The sequence below is a fragment of the Convolutriloba macropyga genome, chromosome 6 (assembly GCF_964194025.1).
Source record: "Convolutriloba macropyga chromosome 6, txConMacr16.3, whole genome shotgun sequence".
NCBI lineage: Eukaryota > Metazoa > Xenacoelomorpha > Acoela > Convolutidae > Convolutriloba > Convolutriloba macropyga.
Genome location: NC_134473.1, coordinates 73032567 through 73054343, shown reverse-complemented (window position 1 = coordinate 73054343; position 21777 = coordinate 73032567). Strand labels below are relative to the sequence as shown.

The window sequence follows — 21777 nt, the reverse complement described above, 5'->3', positions numbered from 1 at the left end:
ACTATGGAACAAATAGATCTTTTGGTAAATATTAATTTCGAAAGAAAATCAGAAAAATATTTATTTTTTAGAAAGTTGTTCCCTCACTCTTACAGGCAATTATCTTCATAATCTTCGTTCTGTTTTAGTTATTGGATCTATTCTGTTCCCCCCCCCCCCCCAGCTTAGTGACCATAAATTTTTTATGACCCCCAGGCGCACGTGCTATTTTCTTACATAGTAACGTGCTATACAACAACATATAATTTGTAACTGCGGGTCATAAAAAACACTGGGGGGGGGGGCGAAACAGAATAGATCCTAGTTATTTTTTTAGATTTTTGTCAATAGATCCCAAAGTTTTTTTCTTATTAAATTTGTTGGATCTTTTCCGTTTGTGCCCCACCCCAGTACGTTATGCCCCCCCCCCCCCCGTTACAGAGCACGTGCCATTACGTACTACATCATTATGTAAAAGTGCGTCTGGGGGAGTAAATTTTACCCGGGTCGAGGAAACATTCCTGATCCATTCTGTTTCCCCCCAGTTTTTTTAAGACCTCCAGTTACAAATTAGTTGTTGCTATATAGCACTTCACTATGTAAGACAATAGCACGTGCGCCTGGGGGGTTCAAATAATATGTGCCCACTAATGTGGGGGGGCACAAACGGAAAAGATCCATTTTGTTTTATCTGATTGCCACCTAATCTTTGTTGTCAATATTTGAGAATTCTCTAACATAATTGTGGCCTTTGATTTCAATAATTAATTTCTGGATCTATTCTGTTCCCCCCCCCCCCCCAGCTTAGTGGGCTTATTTTTTTTACGCCCCCCCAGGCGCACGTGCCATTTTGTACATTGTAAAGTGCTATATGCTATATAACAACATAAAAACTGGGTCTTTCCCATTATAGCCCCCCCCCCCCCCAGCTTCTTGGTAAGATAACCTATAGCCCCCCCCCCCCTCCCCAAACATGGTGTTTATACCATAATGGGGGGCTATAATTTTATGGGGGGCTATAATGGGAAAGACCCAAAAATAGTAACTGGGGGGGGGGGGGAGGGGGGCTTAAAAAACACTGGGGGGGGGGGGGGGGGAGAAAATAGATCCTTATTTCATTGCTTTTGTTGACATTTCCTGTTTCAGACACCTCGCAAAAAGGGGCACAATTTTGGCGGGGTCTGTTATTGAAAAAGCTTTTACATCTTGAAACCACAACGAAACAGTTGAAAAATCAATTTTCTGTTGATTTTTACCAGCACGATTGTTTCAAATTGACTGGTACATAACTACTTTATCTTCATTCATCTCTTTTAAACGAAGATTTAAATTTTTAAACAGCGCTTCAAATAATATGCCACCACCATTATAATGCAACCAATATAATCAAATTTAAGCACGTGCCGTACTTTCTATCTATAACCGGTTGATTGCAGATCTCTGCATTTTTAAACACCTGGAAGCTGTTATTTCTTGTTTCACTGTGTCTTTGTTTACTTAGTGGAAAAGACGGTGTTGGCCATCACGCAAACTAAACAACAGGTAAGGAAACGTAAATAGACTTTAAGAACTAAATGCCAATAAATTGACCACGTTTATTTACCTACTCGACATGATTTTCTTTTTATTCCGTTTATGATACTTTAATTCTTTCTAACTAAAGCTTTCCTTTTACCTCCACACTACGATTGCGAAAAAAATCAATAAAAGATTCAATTTTTAAGATTTATTGATTTTATTATTTAGATTTTTTGGTTTTTTCCTCACAAAATTATTGTAGCTTGGAAATTATAGAAACTTATAGTAGCTACGTAAATTGGAGGGGGCGGGGATAAACGTAATTTGGCCTACTAAGCTGGATGCTATAATTAGAAAAGTCCCATTTTTTATGAGTTTGTCATTATACAGGCTCTGAAAACTGGGATATTTTTTGGAAACATTTAAAAGTAATGGCAGTGTTTATGTGAGTTGGCTTAATTTCCAACCGTAGACAATCCTAACAATAATTTGAAATTCTTAGAATTGGGGTCAACAATAATGGTGAGGTCAAGGTAAGGCTACGTTTCATCAGTAGAATCATTGTAACATCAGATCATCATTTCAGTCCCGTTCAGCTGGGTGGGCGACTTTTTTTCATCTACTCGGAAAGAATCACCATAATGATAGAGTTAAGATTAGATTTGACGGATTAAATTGCTAAGCATTTTAAAGACCACTCGGAAATATGTCACGATAAGCTATTTGTCTATTTTTTATTGGAATAAGCAGTTGTTAAAACATCAATTGCACCGAATGAGGTAGAGTAGTTAACCTGAAAAGCATTAAAAAGGAACAGAATCATACCATTTACGGATATCGGGGAAAAATTTCAATGATCGATAGATATATGTACCAGTTTGTCTTTGTTGATAAAATTATTTCAAAAAATCTGAACTTTTAACCAGTTAATTATTTTTCAAACTATATCGTTCCAGAGTTTAAAATCTTTATGGAGAATCATAAATCTGTTATATGTGTTAAATGTAAATGAAACACTTTGTAAACAGCTAACGCTGAGATTGAGGCAAAAACAACTGTATTCCTTCCCATAATTCGCTTTCAATTGATATTTACCAATTTGTCTGCAAAAAACAATACGATGACAAAAAATCAAGATGTAGAAACCTAAAACGACATTCAACATTTTCATACTCATCATAGATTTTTGTTGAGCGAAAGATGAACGATTAACGCATTTAATATCATCTCAAATTTAAACATTTTATTGCAATATATTGAATATCATTTGGATTAATATCCGATTAACAATATTCGGAAACAATTGGATCGTTGATCAAAAAGGAACTTGGATATTTTTTTAGATGCTTTAATGTTAATGACACATCAAAAGAATTATAATCTAACTAATCAAATTGGGTTTTTTAATACCTAATGGTTATATGTTTTTTCACCGTTCTTCTTTTGACGTATTTCAGGTTCTCTGGAACTTTCCAAACGTTTGCTAAAACCAGTCCTCGAGCATTGCAAAGTGAAGCACATTTCCCCAGTAGATGGAACAATTTTGAATTTAACAATTGCATTTAGCAATGTCTATTTTTCTAAAATAAAGTGAAAATGAGGTCTTCTAATTCTTTTTGTCAATGAAATAAAATGCCATGAAATTTTAATAAATCCTAGCTCAAATTTTAGCATTTTGGTCCTCTAATTCTCTTTTGTCAATGAAATTGAATACGATGAAAGTTTAATCAATCTTAGCTCAAGTTTTAGAATTTTGGTCATTCAATTCTTTTTGTCAATGACATTGAATGCCATGAAGTTTTAATTAATCCTAGCTCAAAATTTAGCGTTTTAATCGATAAAAATTGAGCGATAATATCTTGTTGACGGAAAGTACCCCAGTCGACTTCGAATGGTTATTTTAAAAGATCTTGCATTTTGGTTATTTTGGTTATCCAAAATTTTGCAGATCTTGCAGGATAACAATTGGTCTTACAAATATGAAAATATATGGAACAGGATCGAACTTGATCAGAATGTGGAAAAATATTTCCTAATACTTCTTGTTCAGTATGGTGAACATTTACTACAAAGATGGCTTCAGTATTGTCCTTTTTCTGCGCAAACTAAAATATCAAACAATTATAAAAAAGATAACTTTTTTGTAAAATAGCAATTGTAAAATATGAACAGGGTAAATTTGATAACAGGTATTAATGTCAAATACAATAAATTTCTCCAAAGAAATATAATTGAATTATGTAATTGTGGAAAAATAATTTTACAAAATGAAGATTTTGAAGATTTTAAGAAGTTCTCTACTTGCTTCTGTACTGACAAAAACCTTTAAAATTTAATCTTAATTTGTTTAACTTCTATTGCACTTGCAGCCTCATAAAAAGCCAAAAAAATGCAGACATCAGATGAAAAAAAAAATTCTTTAAATTCCCTTGCAACTCAAGTATCTTCTTGAAAATTTCTGCGCTAAATGGACGATAGTTTTTCTATAAAAGTGATAGAGAGCAGAGCTCAACCAAAACGAATTCGCAAGAATCTTGCAAGATAACCATCGTCTTGGAAGATCTTCCAAGATAACCATCTGGTGTTGATTGGGGTAACCAGAACTAAATGATGAGAACACATAGCGTACGCGTTTATTTTTCTCTGTAGTATTTCAACAGAATTAAAAAAAAAACAAAGCAAAATTTCCTTTCGTTCGAAGTCAGACGAGCAGGCACTAAAAAATTAATGATTTGGAACTAGCAAATTTGATTGATTTTGTAAGCAATATATTTAAGATATTCCCGAAAGGTTTTAATTTCACTGAATGGGCTTGAAGCACCAGCGGGGCAATTATGGTGCTCGCTGTGCGTAATGAATTTTGCGGTCTTTTCTTAAACAACTTCATAAACAGCAAATCGCAAAATTATATATAAAAGTAAGATATTTATTATATTTACAAATGTTGTATTCCTTTGCACGATTTCTTTCTAGATTTTTAATGGTTCCATCACTGTAGGGTAAGATAAAAAAATTTCGGTACTTTTATCTAGCGTTCTGATAACAGGGACAGAATGGCGGCCAAAACGGATATGGAGAGAATCGGGGTGTTCAGTGAAATGGGATACCTTCTGGGCGACAAGTACAAGAACCCTTCTAAAGGGGGCTTCAACGATGCCGCCGGGAAAGGCAAACAGATGCTACCCGGAGGAAGCAAATCAAAGTCAGCCCACCGTGATGGGTACTTCTCAGATTTCGGACGAGTGTTTGAAAAGGAAGCGTATAATGATTACATAAAAATGAGGAGGCTGGACCGGATCATAGCTGGTAAAAAGAATATCGGGAAAGCGTGGACTCCTAGTAGCTATCCCCCCAAAATGTGAGTTGCTGAAGCGGAAGCCCCCCCCCCCCTCCCCCTCACTCAAGAAGCATCTTTACAATCGTTCACATGTGACTTGTAAGGGACAGTTGTAACTCTTAACAATCTCTACAAACCGTTATCGGTAGAAAAACAACGTGCAGTTGTTTGTTCACCCATGTTGATGAATATAACTGTGTTCACGGGAGGGGATTCATTTCCCTTATTTGCAGAGTACTAATCTATGCTAATGAAAGCTTACGTGCATTTGCATTGTTAAGTGTTAATGCGTCAAGAAGTTAGCAGAACTATTTAGCCTTATTTTTTGGGTCTTTTCCGTTTGTGCCCCCCCCCCCGGCTTAGTGGGTGCATATCATTTGCACCCCCAGACGCACGTGCCACATTTTTACATATTGACTTACTATGTAATGACACGTGCTCTGTAACTAGGGGTGCATAACGTACTGCGGGGGGGGGGGGGGCACAAACGGAAAAGATCCGCCTTTTTAGTTAAGGTAAAAATAGTAAAATCAAGAAGTGCATAGTAAAATGCGACTGAATAAAGCGCTGTTAAGTGAATAATTAGGCGGTAAAATATGATGCTTATAGAAAATGCAGAACTCAATTTTTGAGTCATAGCGTTGTTCTGAAAAAGCATGCTGCACATCCCTATTTTTGACATGAAAAGTCTCTGATCATAACCTTTTTCCATAATTGAAATTCTATGTTTCATTTCTGAATTGGAAGCAGACTCGCATCCGGGTAACTTCTTATCAAATGGTTTCTAGGCCAGGTGCTGGTAGCCACATTGGAACCCTTGGTGGCAAAGTGGACCATTTCTCACCCGCTGTCAGGTCAGGAAAGGCACACACTGCGCCCCCAAGGAACTTTACTACACGTCCGGGAAAACAGGGCACAGGATACGGGTAAGGTAACCCTGCGGTTGCTTGAGCCCAGATCATATGTCAATTATCGTTGCTAGATTCTCCAGACTCTGAAAATCGCCCTCATTTAGTCCGAGCAGTATAGTTAATAGTCGAGATCTAGACTATACGGAAAGACCCACAAACTCAAGAGGCTAGGGTTGATATTGACCAAAATTACACAGAAGAACAGAAACCGAACGTTTAAAATCATTGATCACGATTAAGGTCTTCTCACACTTGGAGTGAGGTTTTTATACTCCGCAAAAAGGGCTGTTTTTTACCTCAAAATGTAATCTTTGGGACTTCTTGAACATAATAATGGCCTTGTTTTCGGTTCGTTTGAAACTGATTGATCCATTTTTTTAAATAAAGTTACTTAAGATTGGTTAAATGAAAATTTACCCAATGTGCCAAAATGACCAACGCCAATTATGGCAATACCCATTTTATTACCTTTAAAATTTTCGAGTAAACTTAGATTTAAATAATCTGATTAGAAACAAACACTTCATATTACAAGCATGTTTATCATACTTAATTGGAGATTTTTATCTTTTCATATTAAAAGTCTTACAATTAAAACTTGGTAAATATACTTAACAAATTATAAATTATCTGATTAGGCTGTATTGTTCTAAACAAGGGTAACCTTAACAATGAGTAACAAAGGGTAAACAAAAGGTAAAATAAACAATGGAGTGACGATAGCGTAAAATAGTAAAATCTGAGGTCTCTTTTGAATACTTTTTAGCAGGTTGACGATTTTAGCAATGGGCATTTTGTCCTGACGCTTGAGATCGTATGAAGAAACAAATTTTCTCAAGCTGAAATTCAATAAATGTTGAATTGCTGCAAATCGTTTTTTCAATCCGCAATGAAAAATGGGTGAGCAATTATTTACCATTTAAGTTTATTTCATCTTACTCTGTTATCAGCTATCGTGGTCAAAGGTGTCAAGTTTGAATACTTGTATTAGATTCGAAAGCAAATCTTGATGGGGTTTTAATGGTCATTTTTTAATTTAGGATGGAAAATTTATTTATGAGAACTTGAAAAAATATTGAAGGAGTTTCAATAGAGTATGAAAATAGTACAAATCACTTATCCACAGATACCTAAAATGCACTCCTAAAAATGATTTTTTTTGTACCTTTGGCAATCAACAAATTATTTGTGCAAAACTTTCATTATTAGTCTTTCATTTTTTCTGTTTAATTATGAGGAAAAAATTCGACTCAATTTGTTTAATTTTGAAATTTTGATGGTATTTTCAAATTGTTTTTAACAATATCGCAATTTTTAAATTAGCTTTTTTGAATTAGACATCTTCAAAGGTGCGCTATTCATTTGGTCCACTTACCGTCATTATTTTCGGAAAAAGTGAAAAAAAAGTGTTGTAGAAGCCAATTTGTGCCGAGAAGTTTTTGTTTTTGATTTAGGATAGAAATTTCAGGGATTTGATTCTAGAGAGCTACCAACGAAAACATCATATAATATTGCAATCGATGAATCAAAACTATACTTCGACTCAACAGTTTTGCAAAAATTGTCAATAAGATATTTTGTATAAGAAGTAATTTGAGGTCATCTGTATCAACAATTGATAAGATTTTGATAAATTGGTAGCTTTCAAAAATTCGATGACGTAAATTTTCGAAATTTTCCATATTTTTTCTTGAGGGCCGAAAACAGAAATAAATAAAATTTTATTTTTTGGTTCAATTTTTCAATCGAAAATAATATTATTGGTATGGTTCTATAAATATTGCGGCTGAGCTTAACAACTCAGAAATCAAATTGAATAGCGTTTCAAGGCCATTTCAAGCCTTAAAGCTAGAATAGTGCGACAAGCGAAATTTAATGCTACATTCTATCGAAGCCAAACGGATTTGTTAATTTTGTTCAACATTTATATTTAGCAACTATTATTAGTACACAATCGTCATTCATGAAGTCAAACTATAATCCAAACTCGAACTACCAGCAAAACAATACTGCGACTTAACAGTATTGCATCAGATTCTTTGCGATTGGATTGCGAGTCAACCTGTTATTGATACAGAATATTCGACAAAACTTCTACATGGTTAACAAATTTCCCATGACATCAAATTTACACTGAAAAAGTGACGTTATGGAAAAGTGTTCACATTTTGTCGACATTATTATCTACAACCAATCAACAGTTGAATTTGACATGTAAATCCACGTGACTAGCAGCATAAAAGGAGCTTGAAAAACTACCAAAAATCAGTTGAACTTGTGAATTTTGTCTTATTAAACTGACATACAGTGCGTATTGAAGCACACTTTCTTGAGCGGTAAAATACTTGTTACTGTGTCTTGTTTCTGTAGATCATATTAGTGATTGTACAGTTTTAATTTTATCTTGACTTGTGAAAAGAGAATTAACTTTGATATTTTCAAAATTTTCTTTCTGAGGAGCGAAGTTCCTAAGTAAGAGAAACTTTGTGCAAAGCATAGAGTCAGTTTCTCTTACTGGCTTTAACGAAGCCTACTCTAGTTCAACATTGGTGTTATTGAAACCAATAGAGAGTTGTTAACTGTGAATTTTGAAAAATATTATTATTATCAGATTTGCAACTGGTAAGACAGCCCGTTTTACAACTGCTAACTGCAGCAGGTTGAAACTTCGCGTAGTTATCGCCAACTTATAGGGCTACAATTTGTAGGAACGGGAATTCCTGAATTCGGTTTATAACTTGAGTTATTGACGAAAACTCAACAAAAATTTGATTGTTTCAATTTGAATTATTTTGTTATTCTGAGAGAAACAAGTTTGTTATACAGCAAAGCTGAGCGATTAGTTAACAGGAGTAATTGAGCAACAAGTAATGCAACGGTATTCTACAGTATAGCGGATAATACAGTTCACAAAAGTTAACTGCAAAAACACAATATCCGGACAGATTTGAAACCGCTGAAACGAACTGGGCGGTGTAAAGTTTTCCTTGACTTTGATAGGAGAGCAGCCGTTACATTTGGTCCGCCGACCCGGACAGTGGAAGGCAAACTGCTGTCCAATCTGATGAAGAGAGTGCCGAAGGTACCTCCCAAAGAGAATCAAACAAATCAACAGCGCAAGGCCAGTGAGGCAGAGCGAAAGTTGCGAGTGCACTTCACAAATTACGTTGAAGAACTAACCTCGCTTAAAAGGAGCAAACAAAGCAAAAGGCAATCAGGCAATCCTAACACAATCAGCAGAGAGGAGCTTCAATCGACAGCTCAAAGGTACGACAAGAAGCTCCAAGATTTACGGGAAGAAGTCAACACCAAAACAGGGATTGGCTACAAAATAATTGAAGATTCAGATCGACCCAACAAACTAAAGGTCCTCTACCAACAGACTGTTCACCTTCTAGAGGAAGAAATACCCAAGCAACTGCAGCGTCGAAACAAGCTTGTGCCCTACCAAGCAAATTTCGTTGAAGAACATCTGAAAGAAGCAAGGAAGTGCAAAGCAAGTTTGGACTATCATTGGCTTGCATATATAAGCAAAGGCACGCAACCAGAAATGAATGCAGAGCAAAGCAACGCAACCCAAGCAATGATCGACAGCGAGGGCAACAACAACTATCCAAGGGACAACCCAGTTGCTCAAACAGTGCGAAACGGAGCAACAGCAAGCGGCCAAGAAACGGAGAATGTTTCGGAAACATCGTCAGCAAAGCAAAGGCGAGAGGAAAGGATGAAGAAATTCGATATCGAATTCGAAACCAAGATGCGACTCGAACAAGCACGGTTTGAGCGGCGGAGGCTAGAGCTGGAAATGCAAATGAAGGAACTGGAAACCAAGCATCAACTACTGGAGGAAGAGCGCGAGCTAGAGCGCAAAGTGAAGAGAACAGCATTAGAGAACGATGATGCACGTTCCCAATCAACCAGTGCTCGAGACAAATCACCCTTCAACTGGAAACCCAAGAAGAGAGATGTCTCTGACTGGGCCAGCAGAATCGACAACCTTCTAACACCAGATCGATCAACAGCTCGCTTCGAAGTGACCCCTGAAGTGAACAGGCAAAGTCACTTCTCACGATATCGCAGTTCACGAGACCGTTCCTCAAGTGTTGAAGACCGAGACGCTTCCCCCAGAGATGGTCTACTACGATACAACAGTGGGTACGCAGGTAGCAGTAACCTACCAAAGCTGAAGTGGAACAACTTCGACGGAAACCCTCTGGAATGGCCGGAGTGGTCTAGTATGTTCATCGCTACAGTGGATCAACGACCAATACCAGACTCAGAGAAGATGAGCCATCTGAAGACTCTACTGACAGGCAAGACAAGGTCAGCAATCTCTGGAATGGGTTATTCTGGACAATTCTATGGTGCTGCATGGAGTATTCTGGAGAGGAAATTTGGAAGGCCTCATGTGATCATTGATGCACAACTGGAGAGTCTTCGCAAAGCAAGTCAGGTGAAACCTCACGACTCAACAGGTCTGATCAGTTTCTCAGTTATTGTTTCGAATTTTGTGAATGTGCTCAAAGAGTACAAGCAGATTGGTGATCTGCAATCAAGCTCGACACTGTATATGGCAGTAGATAAACTACCCCAAGTTCTCAAAGAGAAGTGGTGGTTCTATGTTGATGATAAGGATGAAGATTGGCCTGATCTGATAATGTTTGAAAAATGGCTATCAAGGATAGCATTAGTGCACGAAGGGTTTTCAGCTTTCAAGGGAGAGCGAAGAGAAGAAGACCGAAGAAGCACAAATAGAGACAAACGGTTCTCGAAAACGTCGAACTTCAGTGCAAGTTCCAACGTGAAAGAAACGAAGGAAACGCAAAGTGATCTCTGTCCGCTAGCTGATGGCACTCATAAAATATGGAACTGTCCACTATTCAGGAACATGAGTGTGAATGATCGGTACGCAGCAGTGAGAAAGCAACGCTTATGTTACGGATGTCTAGGCAAAGGACATGCAATCAAAGATTGTAAAGTCAATGCGTGCGGCATCAATGGATGCATCAAGAAGCACAACCGATTGTTACACTCAGAAAACCAAATGGACGAGGGCAATCATGCAGTCAACGTAAGCGCAGCAACAATCAACCAGAGTAACGAAGTTACTACCTTTCTTCAGATAGTTCCTGTCTCAATACAGAGCGGTGGCAACAGGCTGAACACATATGCTTTCCTCGATAGTGGATCAACGGTTTCATTCATCGATCAAAGTGTGCAAGAGAAGTTACGGGCCCAAGGCACCGATGTGACGCTCAACATAGCTGGCATACACGGAACGAAGGATCTGAAGACAGAAAAGGTTCAGCTCAAAATAAAGGGACTACATTCAAAGGTGCATTCAATCGAAGCGTTTGCACACCCGTCAATCTCCTTGGGAAACACAAACTACAACTACAACAAGCTGAAGCAAAGCTTCAACCACTTGAGTGTTTTACCCAACAAAAGCTTCAACATGATGGTAGTTGGCATCATCCTTGGTCAAGATGCTTATGAGCTACAACGCCCATTGGACTATAAGATAGGAACACGAAGTGAACATTTCGCCGTTCTAACAGAGCTAGGATGGGTAGTCAGTGGACCCATGACGGGCAAAAGAAGACAAAATGTTTGTCATTTCGCCTTCACTGAAGATGTGAAAGTGGCTGAGAATATCCAAACCTGGTGGGACATAGAAACCTATGCTTCCAAAATCAACGTCGTCAGTCAGTCAAAGAAGGAACTGCTGGCACAAAAGATGCTAGAGAGTACGACAAAGTTCACAGGCGAGCGGTACGAAGTGGGAATGCTGTGGAGTGAACCAGAGCCAAACCTACCGAACAACTACAGCTCAGCCTTGGGTCAGCTTTACTCACTGGAGCGAAGATTCCAAAGGGAACCAAACTTGAAGAATTTGTATCAACAGTCAATAGATACAGATGTAGAAAAAGGATTCGTAAAGATATTGGACGAGTCCGAAGTGAAAGGCACCTTCGGGAAAGAATGGTATTTGCCACACCATCCAGTGCTAAACCCGAACAAGCCTGGCAAAGTAAGACGTGTTTGCAATGCTGCCTCAAAGTACAAAGAAGTATGCCTAAATGATAAGCTACTAGCAGGACCTGATCTGCTACATGGGTTGATTGGAACAATATTCAGATTCCGTGAAGGGCCAATAGCCCTGACAGCTGACATCGAATCGATGTTTCTACAAGTGCAAGTTCCCGAACAGGACAGAAGTTGCTTGAGATTCTTATGGCGTCCAAGAACAAACGAACCTGTTCAGATATACGAATATCAGCGTCACGTATTTGGAGCTAAGAGTTCTCCAACTTGCGCAAACTATGCTCTCAAGCGAGTGGGACTGGACAACGAAAAAGAGTATCCGATTGCAGCAAAAGCAATACAAAACAACTTCTACATGGACGATTTCATCAAATCAGTACAAACCCCGGAAGAAGCAATTGAAGTCTTCGATCAACTACAACCTCTTCTCTCGCAACATGGATTCGAATTGAAGAAGTGGATAAGCAACAACGACGCAGTTGCCAAAGCAATCCCAGAAGACTTGAAGTCAATCAGCAACACGAAGCAAGTCGAAGTGGAACCCAGTACGGAGGGATCCTCAGTGCTAGGACTACAATGGACCGTTACTGATGACAGTCTTCAAGTATGCAGAGGAACAAACAAAAAAGTTGAAGCACCTATAACCCAGAGGAAGATTCTGTCACTGGTATCTTCAGTATTCGACCCGATCGGATTGTTTGCTCCGTTCAGTGTTCACATGAGACGACTTCTGAAAGGCATCTGGACTAAGAATGGACAACATTGGGACAACGAAGTCGAGCCCAGTGAAGAAGAAGAATTCCTGAGATGGAAAGAACAACTCCCAATAGTGGCTGAGACAAGCATCGATAGAAGGTACTTCAACAGAGAGAGGGATAAAGCCGAACTTCATGTGTTTGCTGACGCATCTGAAGACACGATGTGTGCAGTGGCTTATCTACGCTCAAAACCAAAAGAATACTCAGCTGACTTAGCATTTGTCATTGGAAAATGCAGAGTGGCACCGATGAGGCATCTTTCAATACCGCGATTGGAATTGCAAGCGGCAGTCATGGCAGTGAGGTTGAAAGAACAGATAGTCAAGGAACATGAAATGAAGATAAAAAGTTGCAGTTTTTGGTCAGACTCAACTACCGTATTGCAGTGGATACACAGTTCCCATCGTAAACAACAAGTGTTTGTGGCCAATCGAGTGGCTGAGATACTAGATACAACCGATGTTTCGCAGTGGAAACATGTGAGCGGTATCAACAACCCAGCTGACATTGGCACGAGAGCAATCAACATTGAAGAACTCAAGAGAAGTGAGTGGCTCACTGGGCCGGCTTGGTTGACACAACCAAAAAGCGAATGGCCACAGCAAGTGAACCTAATATTTGCCTCAGATGAAGAGATTATACCCTCGTCAGTCTTCATGATACAGGCTGAAGAGAAGAAAGCTGTTATCCAGTGGGAACGATTCAGTAACTTCAACAGACTAGTAAATACAGTGGCATACGTACAGCGAGCATTGAAAAAACACAGACCAGCAACACTCATAGTTAGCATCGAAGAAAGAAGAAAAGCAAAAGCAACAATCTTCAAGCTACTACAACAAGAACAGTTTGGTGAAGAGATGAAATCTCTCAAAGCTGAAAAGGAAATTCCAAGAGGCAGCAAAATCCTACAGTTCTCACCATTCATAGATGAAGAAGGACTTATTCGAGCCAAAGGCAGAATAGGCAAAAGTCAATTGGACTTCAATGCAAAGCATCCAATTTTGCTACATTGGAAACATCATGCGGTTGAATTATTCTTGCGATATGAGCACAAGGACAATCAACACGAAGGCACTGAGCATGTGAGAAACATTGTTCAGCAGAAGATGTGGATACTAGGCATACGGAACGCCTTAAGATCAATCAAGAACAAGTGCATTACCTGCAGAAAAGGCAGAGCACAAACGATAGCACCAGTAATGGCAGGTCTACCCGAAGAACGGTTAGATGCTTCTACAGCCTTTACAAATGTTGGAGTCGACTACTTTGGCCCTTTCATTGTGAAGATTGGGCGAAGGAACGAAAAGCGATGGTGTTGTCTCTTTACATGTCTAACTATGAGAGCGGTGCATATAGAAGTGGTACCCAAGTTGGACACAGATAGTTGTCTCAATGCAATAATGAGATTTATTGCACGAAGAGGCAAACCGAATACGATCATCAGCGACAATGGGACAAATTTTGTTGGAGCTGAAAGAGAGTTTGCAGAGTACGTTGCGGCATGGAACAAAGAAGGGATCGAAGAACATCTAATTCAACGAGGGATCAGATGGAAGTTCAACCCACCCGCAGCACCTCACTTTGGAGGAGTATGGGAGCGGTTGGTGAGAAGTTGCAAGAACGCAATGTATGCAGTGTTGGGGAACAGATCAGTCACCGAAGACGTTCTTTCAACAACGATGTGTATTGTTGAGCAGACATTGAATGCAAGACCTTTGACTCCAGTCAGTTCAGATGTTAATGACTTGGAAGCATTGACCCCCAATCACTTCTTGCTTGGCAATAAGAACGTTTGCTTACCCTATCTACCATGCGCAGAAGAATTTGTTGATCATCGAAAGCTCTTTCGACAAACTCAAGCCTATGCAAATCTCATATGGGACAGATTTCGTAAAGAATATCTGCCAACTCTGAATAATCGGCAAAAATGGCGATCTACGGCAAACGAAACCCTTAAAGAAGGCGATCTCGTTTGGTTGATCGAAGACAGCGATAAGCGTGGATATTACAATCTAGGTCGAGTTGCGGAGACCATCGATGGGTCTGACGGTGTGATTCGATCAGATATAGTTCGAACGAACGACGGAGTGCACAAGAGACCAGTAGTGAAGCTCGCCCCAGTACTACCTGGAAAAGATGTTTTCGCGTTGGAAAACAGGGCCGGCGATATTGCGGCTGAGCTGAACAACTCAGAAATCAAATTGAATAGCGTTTCAAGGCCATTTCAAGCCTTAAAGCTAGAATAGTGCGACAAGCGAAATTTAATGCTACATTCTATCGAAGCCAAACGGATTTGTTAATTTTGTTCAACATTTATATTTAGCAACTATTATTAGTACACAATCGTCATTCATGAAGTCAAACTATAATTCAAACTCGAACTACCAGCAAAACAATACTGCGACTTAACAGTATTGCATCAGATTCTTTGCGATTGGATTGCGAGTCAACCTGTTATTGATACAGAATATTCGACAAAACTTCTACATGGTTAACAAATTTCCCATGACATCAAATTTACACTGAAAAAGTGACGTTATGGAAAAGTGTTCACATTCTGTCGACATTATTATCTACAACCAATCAACAGTTGAATTTGACATGTAAATCCACGTGACTAGCAGCATAAAAGGAGCTTGAAAAACTACCAAAAATCAGTTGAACTTGTGAATTTTGTCTTATTAAACTGACATACAGTGCGTATTGAAGCACACTTTCTTGAGCGGTAAAATACTTGTTACTGTGTCTTGTTTCTGTAGATCATATTAGTGATTGTACAGTTTTAATTTTATCTTGACTTGTGAAAAGAGAATTAACTTTGATATTCTCAAAATTTTCTTTCTGAGGAGCGAAGTTCCTAAGTAAGAGAAACTTTGTGCAAAGCATAGAGTCAGTTTCTCTTACTGGCTTTAACGAAGCCTACTCTTGTTCAACATTGGTGTTATTGAAACCAATAGAGAGTTGTTAACTGTGAATTTTGAAAAATATTATTATTATCAGATTTGCAACTGGTAAGACAGCCCGTTTTACAACTGCTAACTGCAGCAGGTTGAAACTTCGCGTAGTTATCGCCAACTTATAGGGCTACAATTTGTAGGAACGGGAATTCCTGAATTCGGTTTATAACTTGAGTTATTAACGAAAACTCAACAAAAATTTGATTGTTTCAATTTGAATTATTTTGTTATTCTGAGAGAAACAAGTTTGTTATACAGCAAAGCTGAGCGATTAGTTAACAGGAGTAATTGAGCAACAAGTAATGCAACGGTATTCTACAGTATAGCAGATAATACAGTTCACAAAAGTTAACTGCAAAAACACAATATCCGGACAGATTTGAAACCGCTGAAACGAACTGGGCGGTGTAAAGTTTTCCTTGACTTTGATAGGAGAGCAGCCGTTACAATAAATTTTGATGCATTTTCCTTTATCATGTTCGTCCTAGTTTTTAATCAATTTTTTGAAGAGTCCGAAGTAAATATTTAGCAACTTCAGTTCAACTAAAAATAATAATGCGGCATACAATAAGCGAGCTATTATCAACAGGATAAGTTGAAACAAGTTGAGGTAAGTTTAATATCCTTCAGAGGACAAAACCCTAGAAAAATCAAGAACTTTCCATGTTTTATATTTTTAGAGCATAATCTCCAAATCTTAATTCTCGGCATTTTATTTTTATTGAACTTCGCATCTAGTTAATTCTAATATATTTCAAAGTAACTTTTTGAATTTCAAAGAACTTCTTTCAGTGATGCATTTTGCTCATATTACTTTTTCTTGTTAAGATCTCATAATATGCTATAAAAAAGTACTCCAGGTACGTTCTTACAGGTACTCCAAATCTTACTTATAGTGCATAGTTTCAGGTACAGGTTTCATCGAAAAATTAATTTCCCAAAATTTTTTGTTAGATCATTGCATAATTTAGAAGTTTACTAAAATTTTTGTGATAACCTTACAATTTCTTACAATAATGAGATGGGGTATTTTATAAGCGTCCTATTAAATCTTGGATAATAATACAAGTCATATACGATTTTGCAATATTAACTATCCTATCCAATTATAAAAATCTCAAAGATCTTATCAGATATAATATTGAATTACTGAGTTGACCAGTATCTCAATCCAGTACAATTGCTACATCCTACTATGGTAGATAAACTGAATTTGATCTTAATGGCTCTGAAATTTGTTTGCAATCTTGACTGTTTCAGTTATGCTGATGTAACGATAGGCAAAGTCCCCGGTTATCAATCAGACGCCTACGAGAGAGCCAGAGACCAGTTTAAGGTGAGTAGGATTTCAATCCAGTTAAACTTAACGCATATCGGATAGTCAGTGACTCGCTTTCGTCAATGTAAGAGCGAGTGTTAACCCAAGTACAATAATTGATTTTGGAAACTTACGGTGCCCTACAAAAATACACAACTTTTCAAATCACCCAAAAAATCCAATGTTTGACTATACCGCTCTGTTTTCCAGAGATAAACGACATAAGAGATTAACGACATGGAGAACAGACAAAAAGTCCTGAATAGCAAAATATTCCCAGGCAAAATAGTCCCCGAGAAAGCAGACAAAACAGTCCCAGACAAAATAATCCCATTTAAGCACAGAGTTGAACATAAGCACACCAATTAACACACAAATTCGTTGAGTCATTCAAATAACGATGTCTCTTTGAACACATATTAAGCTGATTACAAAGTTTTTTATTTTGAACCAAATTGTGCATTTTGAACCAAGTCTTGGTTTATTCTTAATTTATGTCAACTAAAACAATGCGTTTAGAAGCTTAACTCATAGATTACATTTGTTAATTGTTTGTAGACTATATTTACAATTGTTTCGATATTTTTTCGGGACTATTTTGTCTGCTTTTATTGGACCATTTTGTCTGGGAATATTTGCAAAATGGTACTGTTTTATCTGGGACTGTTTTGTCAGGACACGTTTGCAATAATTTTTTGAGATTTTTTTCGTCTGATATCTTAATTGATTTTAGAATGTTTCTGCTTCAAATGTCAGCAGAAACACAGGGCATTGCAGTGATTCGATTGATTTTTTGAGATTTTGAAATCTTCCTCTCTCATTGCTGACTTACGCCTATATTCTCCCACTCTCATTCACTGACATCATCACTGCACTTTTTCTGACATCATCAAACATTCATTTTTACAAGTACTTCAAAAGTGGCTTATTGCGGCAACGGCCATTCAACAACAGTGCTGAATGATTACAAAATAACCTGGCTTTAACTTCATCAGCAATAATTATCAATGTTATTTTAATTGTTTTTGTTTCTAATATATTTGTTCATTCGGACAGCCAGGTGGACTGGGCTTCTTCCTTGCTCTTGCAGTACTCTTTCGAATATTTCGGAAACTTTTATAATCCCAATTCAATCCCAGAAAGAAATAAAAAATGAGAGAAACCACAAACGTTACACTGGAAAAATTTTAATTTCCGTTTATCTTGACTTGAGATTTATCCGACAGTTTTCTCGCGATTTGCTTCCGTTAATATTGGCCTTGATACGTCCTGAAAACGTCAGAATAATTATCTTGTGCCGGTTTAGTACGTTAACATATTAATCCTTAGTAGGACTGTGGCAAGGTGCCTTAGTAATCAAACTTTGTTTTGTAACCATACAAAAGTGGATCTATTTTTTCTGAGTCTTGCATTTTAGACCTTAGTTTTTTCATGTGGACCATTTCGTAGATCAGCCTGAGGACAAAAATGTACTTACCATGCGCGAAATCTATTCTATAAGAATTTAAAATCTCAGATGGATTGCCAGACATTTTTTAGCCCGAGATTTCCATTTACATACACTGTGATTTGATTCTGATAATTCAGTGGTTTCATTTTACCATTTACATTTCAGAAAGAAGTCGAGGTCGACAAAGCCCTGATGAAGGGTGGATCTTTTAAACTGAACATGCATCCCAGAGACTACTTTGATGAGAATCCTTACAAGACAGACAAGCCACTACCGCCCGTCCGAAAAGCCACACCAACCAAAGAACCCACAAAGCCATTCAGACCCAGCAACCCAGGAAAACTGGTAATATTCCATTTTAAGTTATCCAGAGGCAGAAATTCATCTCATGCGATTCCTAGACCAGAAGTCGCTATTGTTAAAAGACAATGTCGACGGGGGGGGGGGACTTCCCTGTCCCAAGTGTATGGCCGCAGATAAATAGTAAACATCAACCCGCAATCTTTTACAAGACCGCCCGCCGTCTATATTCATCATCAATATCTGACAACGCTCTTTTAAGACTGCCAATTCTCAGCTATGGTGGGTTACAATAGCGTAGTAAGCTCATTTATTCTCGTTTTTTCATTTAGAAGTAAACTAAATGGTACAAAAATATCAAATTTTTTTCACAAAGTCAATGCTGTAGTAAGATCAAATCTAAATCTAATTTTTGTCTAGCTTGGTGGTGGCAAATACGGCACATTCGACCCCTACCCAGAGCACCCCAAGGATGTGTACATCTACAACCCCAACGTATTCAGACAGCAGAAACCGGGCGAGAAAGTGTTCATGCCGTCTGCTGGTCCCAAGTCCTACCCCATGAACTCAGTCGTCAACCAAATGGTCACCAAGTTAGTATCAGGGCTTCGATTTAGACCTGAAAGTCCTGGCCAAAACTTTCATAAGACTTAAATATGTTATGTAATCTCTTCGGCTGTATCTCTAGAGCTTTCAGAAATTTACAGCAGCGAAGCATTTTATAAATAATGACCACTGATAACCGGCACTCTGAAACAAAGCTTTTAGTCAATCATGACAGAATCTGCATCAAATAAGGTCTGTCAAACATAACCTCCAAATTAATTTTTTCAGGACAATCAACGAGACAAACGTTCCTTTCCAACAGCAATGTTACTGACAAGCATCATAGCCTCTTCCTCCTTCTGCTATTTCCATTCAACCTTCTTTCTCTGCGCAGGTGTTTGGTTAATAGCAACGCAAGCAAACGAAACAAAACACTTTTCCATATTTTGCTATCTTTTCAATTAAAACTGTTAGAACAAACTAGTTTTCCTTTACAGTTGTCACTGAAATCAATTTTAAATCAATATAGAGCCAGAATTTAAAAAACCGAAAGTTCCTACATACATAGCCAGAATTTTACTTCTACTAACTTTCGTCATTTTCAAACCTGCAAGTTGCATATTTTAAGCAAGGTTACGTCACTTTGCAGAATTCACTTTGAATATCTGGCTTAACGTCTCAAAAGGCTTCACAGTTACCGATAAACGCCAGAAGTTCTTAAAGTGGAGTCACTTAACTTCAAACAAGCGGATGTGCCTCTTTTGAAAATACAGAATAACGCAAATTAAACTTTTCAAAAACGGGTGCTATAAAAGAGCCAATCGGTATAATCAGCAGTTATAATATCCAGCATTCTTTATCAGAAAACTGATAAGAAGCACCAATTAATCGACATATTCTATGAAAACAGATATCCGGCAATAACTTTAACTCCGGCGCAATTTTACGGAAGACCTATCAAAAATCTCAAACATAACCGTCTAACGACGCGTGAATTGCTCTCAAACGACCGGTCGGCTTCGCCAATAGCTAGCTACGGTTTAGTGAGGCCAGCTTTAGCTTACTTGAAGGGGCGTTGATGCTGCCATAAATTTTTTTGAGCTGATGACATCAAAGCTCTCAAAGAAAGTTAACGAAAGGGTGACATCTCATCATGATGAAAGAGGTGCGTGACCTGAATTCACCACCTGAATAGATTTACGATAGCCTCTCAAACTTTTTTTCAAACAAAAAAATATTTTTTCCAGATTACGGGAAGCGTGGTACAGGTTGTATTAGTGCAAGTTCAGATATAAAAATGGAATTTGGAAACAGTCAAGAAATTTCCGAATTCGGTTAAATTTTGTTCTATTTTTAGTTTGAAATGAAATTGTGGCGCATTCAGTGAACCTTGAAAAAATATCTTGAAACAAAATTTCGCACAGTTAGCTTATTCAAAGAAAGCAATTCAACAACAGTAATTGAAAGTCAGTTTGAATGCGATGCAGGCTAATTTTTTAAGATGAATGTTCTGTTAAAGAGTGGAAAAAAAAGTGGCCGAGCAAACTAGTTCATTTGAACAACTGAAAAGGCCACTGAATAAAAACGAAAAACAAAACTGAACTAAAAAAACCAACGTCGGATGACCGGCGGTTGCTGCTTCTGGGGGCGTCTTATAGAGGGAGAGAATAAGCTATGAAGGGTGTCGAAGGGTTTATTTTAACAATAATGGCGCTCTTTATTTTATTCAGTTTTTATTTAAAACATGCTCAAATAGAGTCTCAGTCGACAATTAACATTCTGAAATTAAACCTAACTACTTGCATTTGTGGAGCGAGTCTTCTTTGCTTGATTCCTGTAGAAAATGTCTATCGAAGAGTTCAGACGGAAATTAACAGTTTTCACAGGTTTAATTAGGTATCCCATGCTTTAAAATATGAAATGGAACTTATTGAGTTATCTGAGCCAATTCAAGAGCATCTTAAAAATCAATTGTTTTCACATTTTACAACCATCAATTTACAACCATTTTTTTCAGCCCGATGAGAGATCAAGTCAGAGAAACGAATAAAGAGAAAATTAACATAAGGTTATCATTGGTTTTGTGTGTCTAAAAAGTATTACGTAGTTCCTATTAAGTAGGTAACAAAAATTCTAACGATGCGTAAGTGCTCACGGAAAAAATATTACATCATCTTTTCTATAAATGATATTCAACTTTTAGGCTTTCTATTAAGCTTTAAACTATAGCAATAATTTCTATGGCGTGCTTACTGTAGTTGCCAATATTTTAAACTTAAACGCCAACATTTTCAAATATGACCCAAAAGTTTGTTAAAAAATCAATAAAAACGTGGTGGCTAGGTTGGCCGTCTCAACATATACAAAGCCCATTAAAGCCGAACCCAAACCTGCAGAAAAAGAAGCTGACGTTTAATGCAAATAAAAATGGATTTTATTTTTTTGAAAAGGTGATAGTATAGGTTATTTCTATTGAAGAAGACAATATCAAACCCCAGACCAGCCGTAGCTATCGCGGTAAACAAATTGATAAGAAGAAGCTTTTATTTGATGCACAACTGAACAAGACTTGAAAAAACATGGCTACTGCTATTCGTTCTATTTATTTGTTAAGACAGCAAATTCCTTGAAGCACAAGACATGGTTTTCGAATTACTA

The 21777-nt window shown here is 37.7% G+C and overlaps 2 protein-coding genes across 2 annotated transcripts in view; both read left to right on the top strand.

Annotated features, from left to right (window-relative positions):
* LOC142340602 (putative pterin-4-alpha-carbinolamine dehydratase) overlaps positions 1-21777 on the top strand; it is a 305724-nt gene that overhangs the window by 17716 nt on the left and 266231 nt on the right. The window lies entirely within an intron of this gene.
* LOC142340598 (cilia-and flagella-associated protein 96-like) lies at positions 1223-19599 on the top strand. The gene is made up of 7 exons (XM_075391278.1): positions 1223-1521; positions 4544-4855; positions 5623-5760; positions 16766-16841; positions 18439-18618; positions 18994-19166; positions 19408-19599. The coding sequence occupies exons 2-7, from the start codon at positions 4551-4553 to the stop codon at positions 19451-19453; spliced, it is 918 nt and encodes a 305-aa protein (XP_075247393.1). The 5' UTR covers positions 1223-1521; positions 4544-4550; the 3' UTR covers positions 19454-19599.

What these genes read in the sequence shown, in the direction of transcription:
- LOC142340598 (XM_075391278.1), top strand. Translation starts at nt 4,551, where the DNA reads ATGGCGGCCAAAACGGATATGGAGAGAATCGGGGTGTTCAGTGAAATG. An exon ending in CCAGCAACCCAGGAAAACTG is followed by an intron (nt 18,619 to 18,993) that starts GTAATATTCCAT and finishes ATTTTTGTCTAG; the next exon opens with CTTGGTGGTGGCAAATACGG. An exon ending in GTCAACCAAATGGTCACCAA is followed by an intron (nt 19,167 to 19,407) that starts GTTAGTATCAGG and finishes TAATTTTTTCAG; the next exon opens with GACAATCAACGAGACAAACG.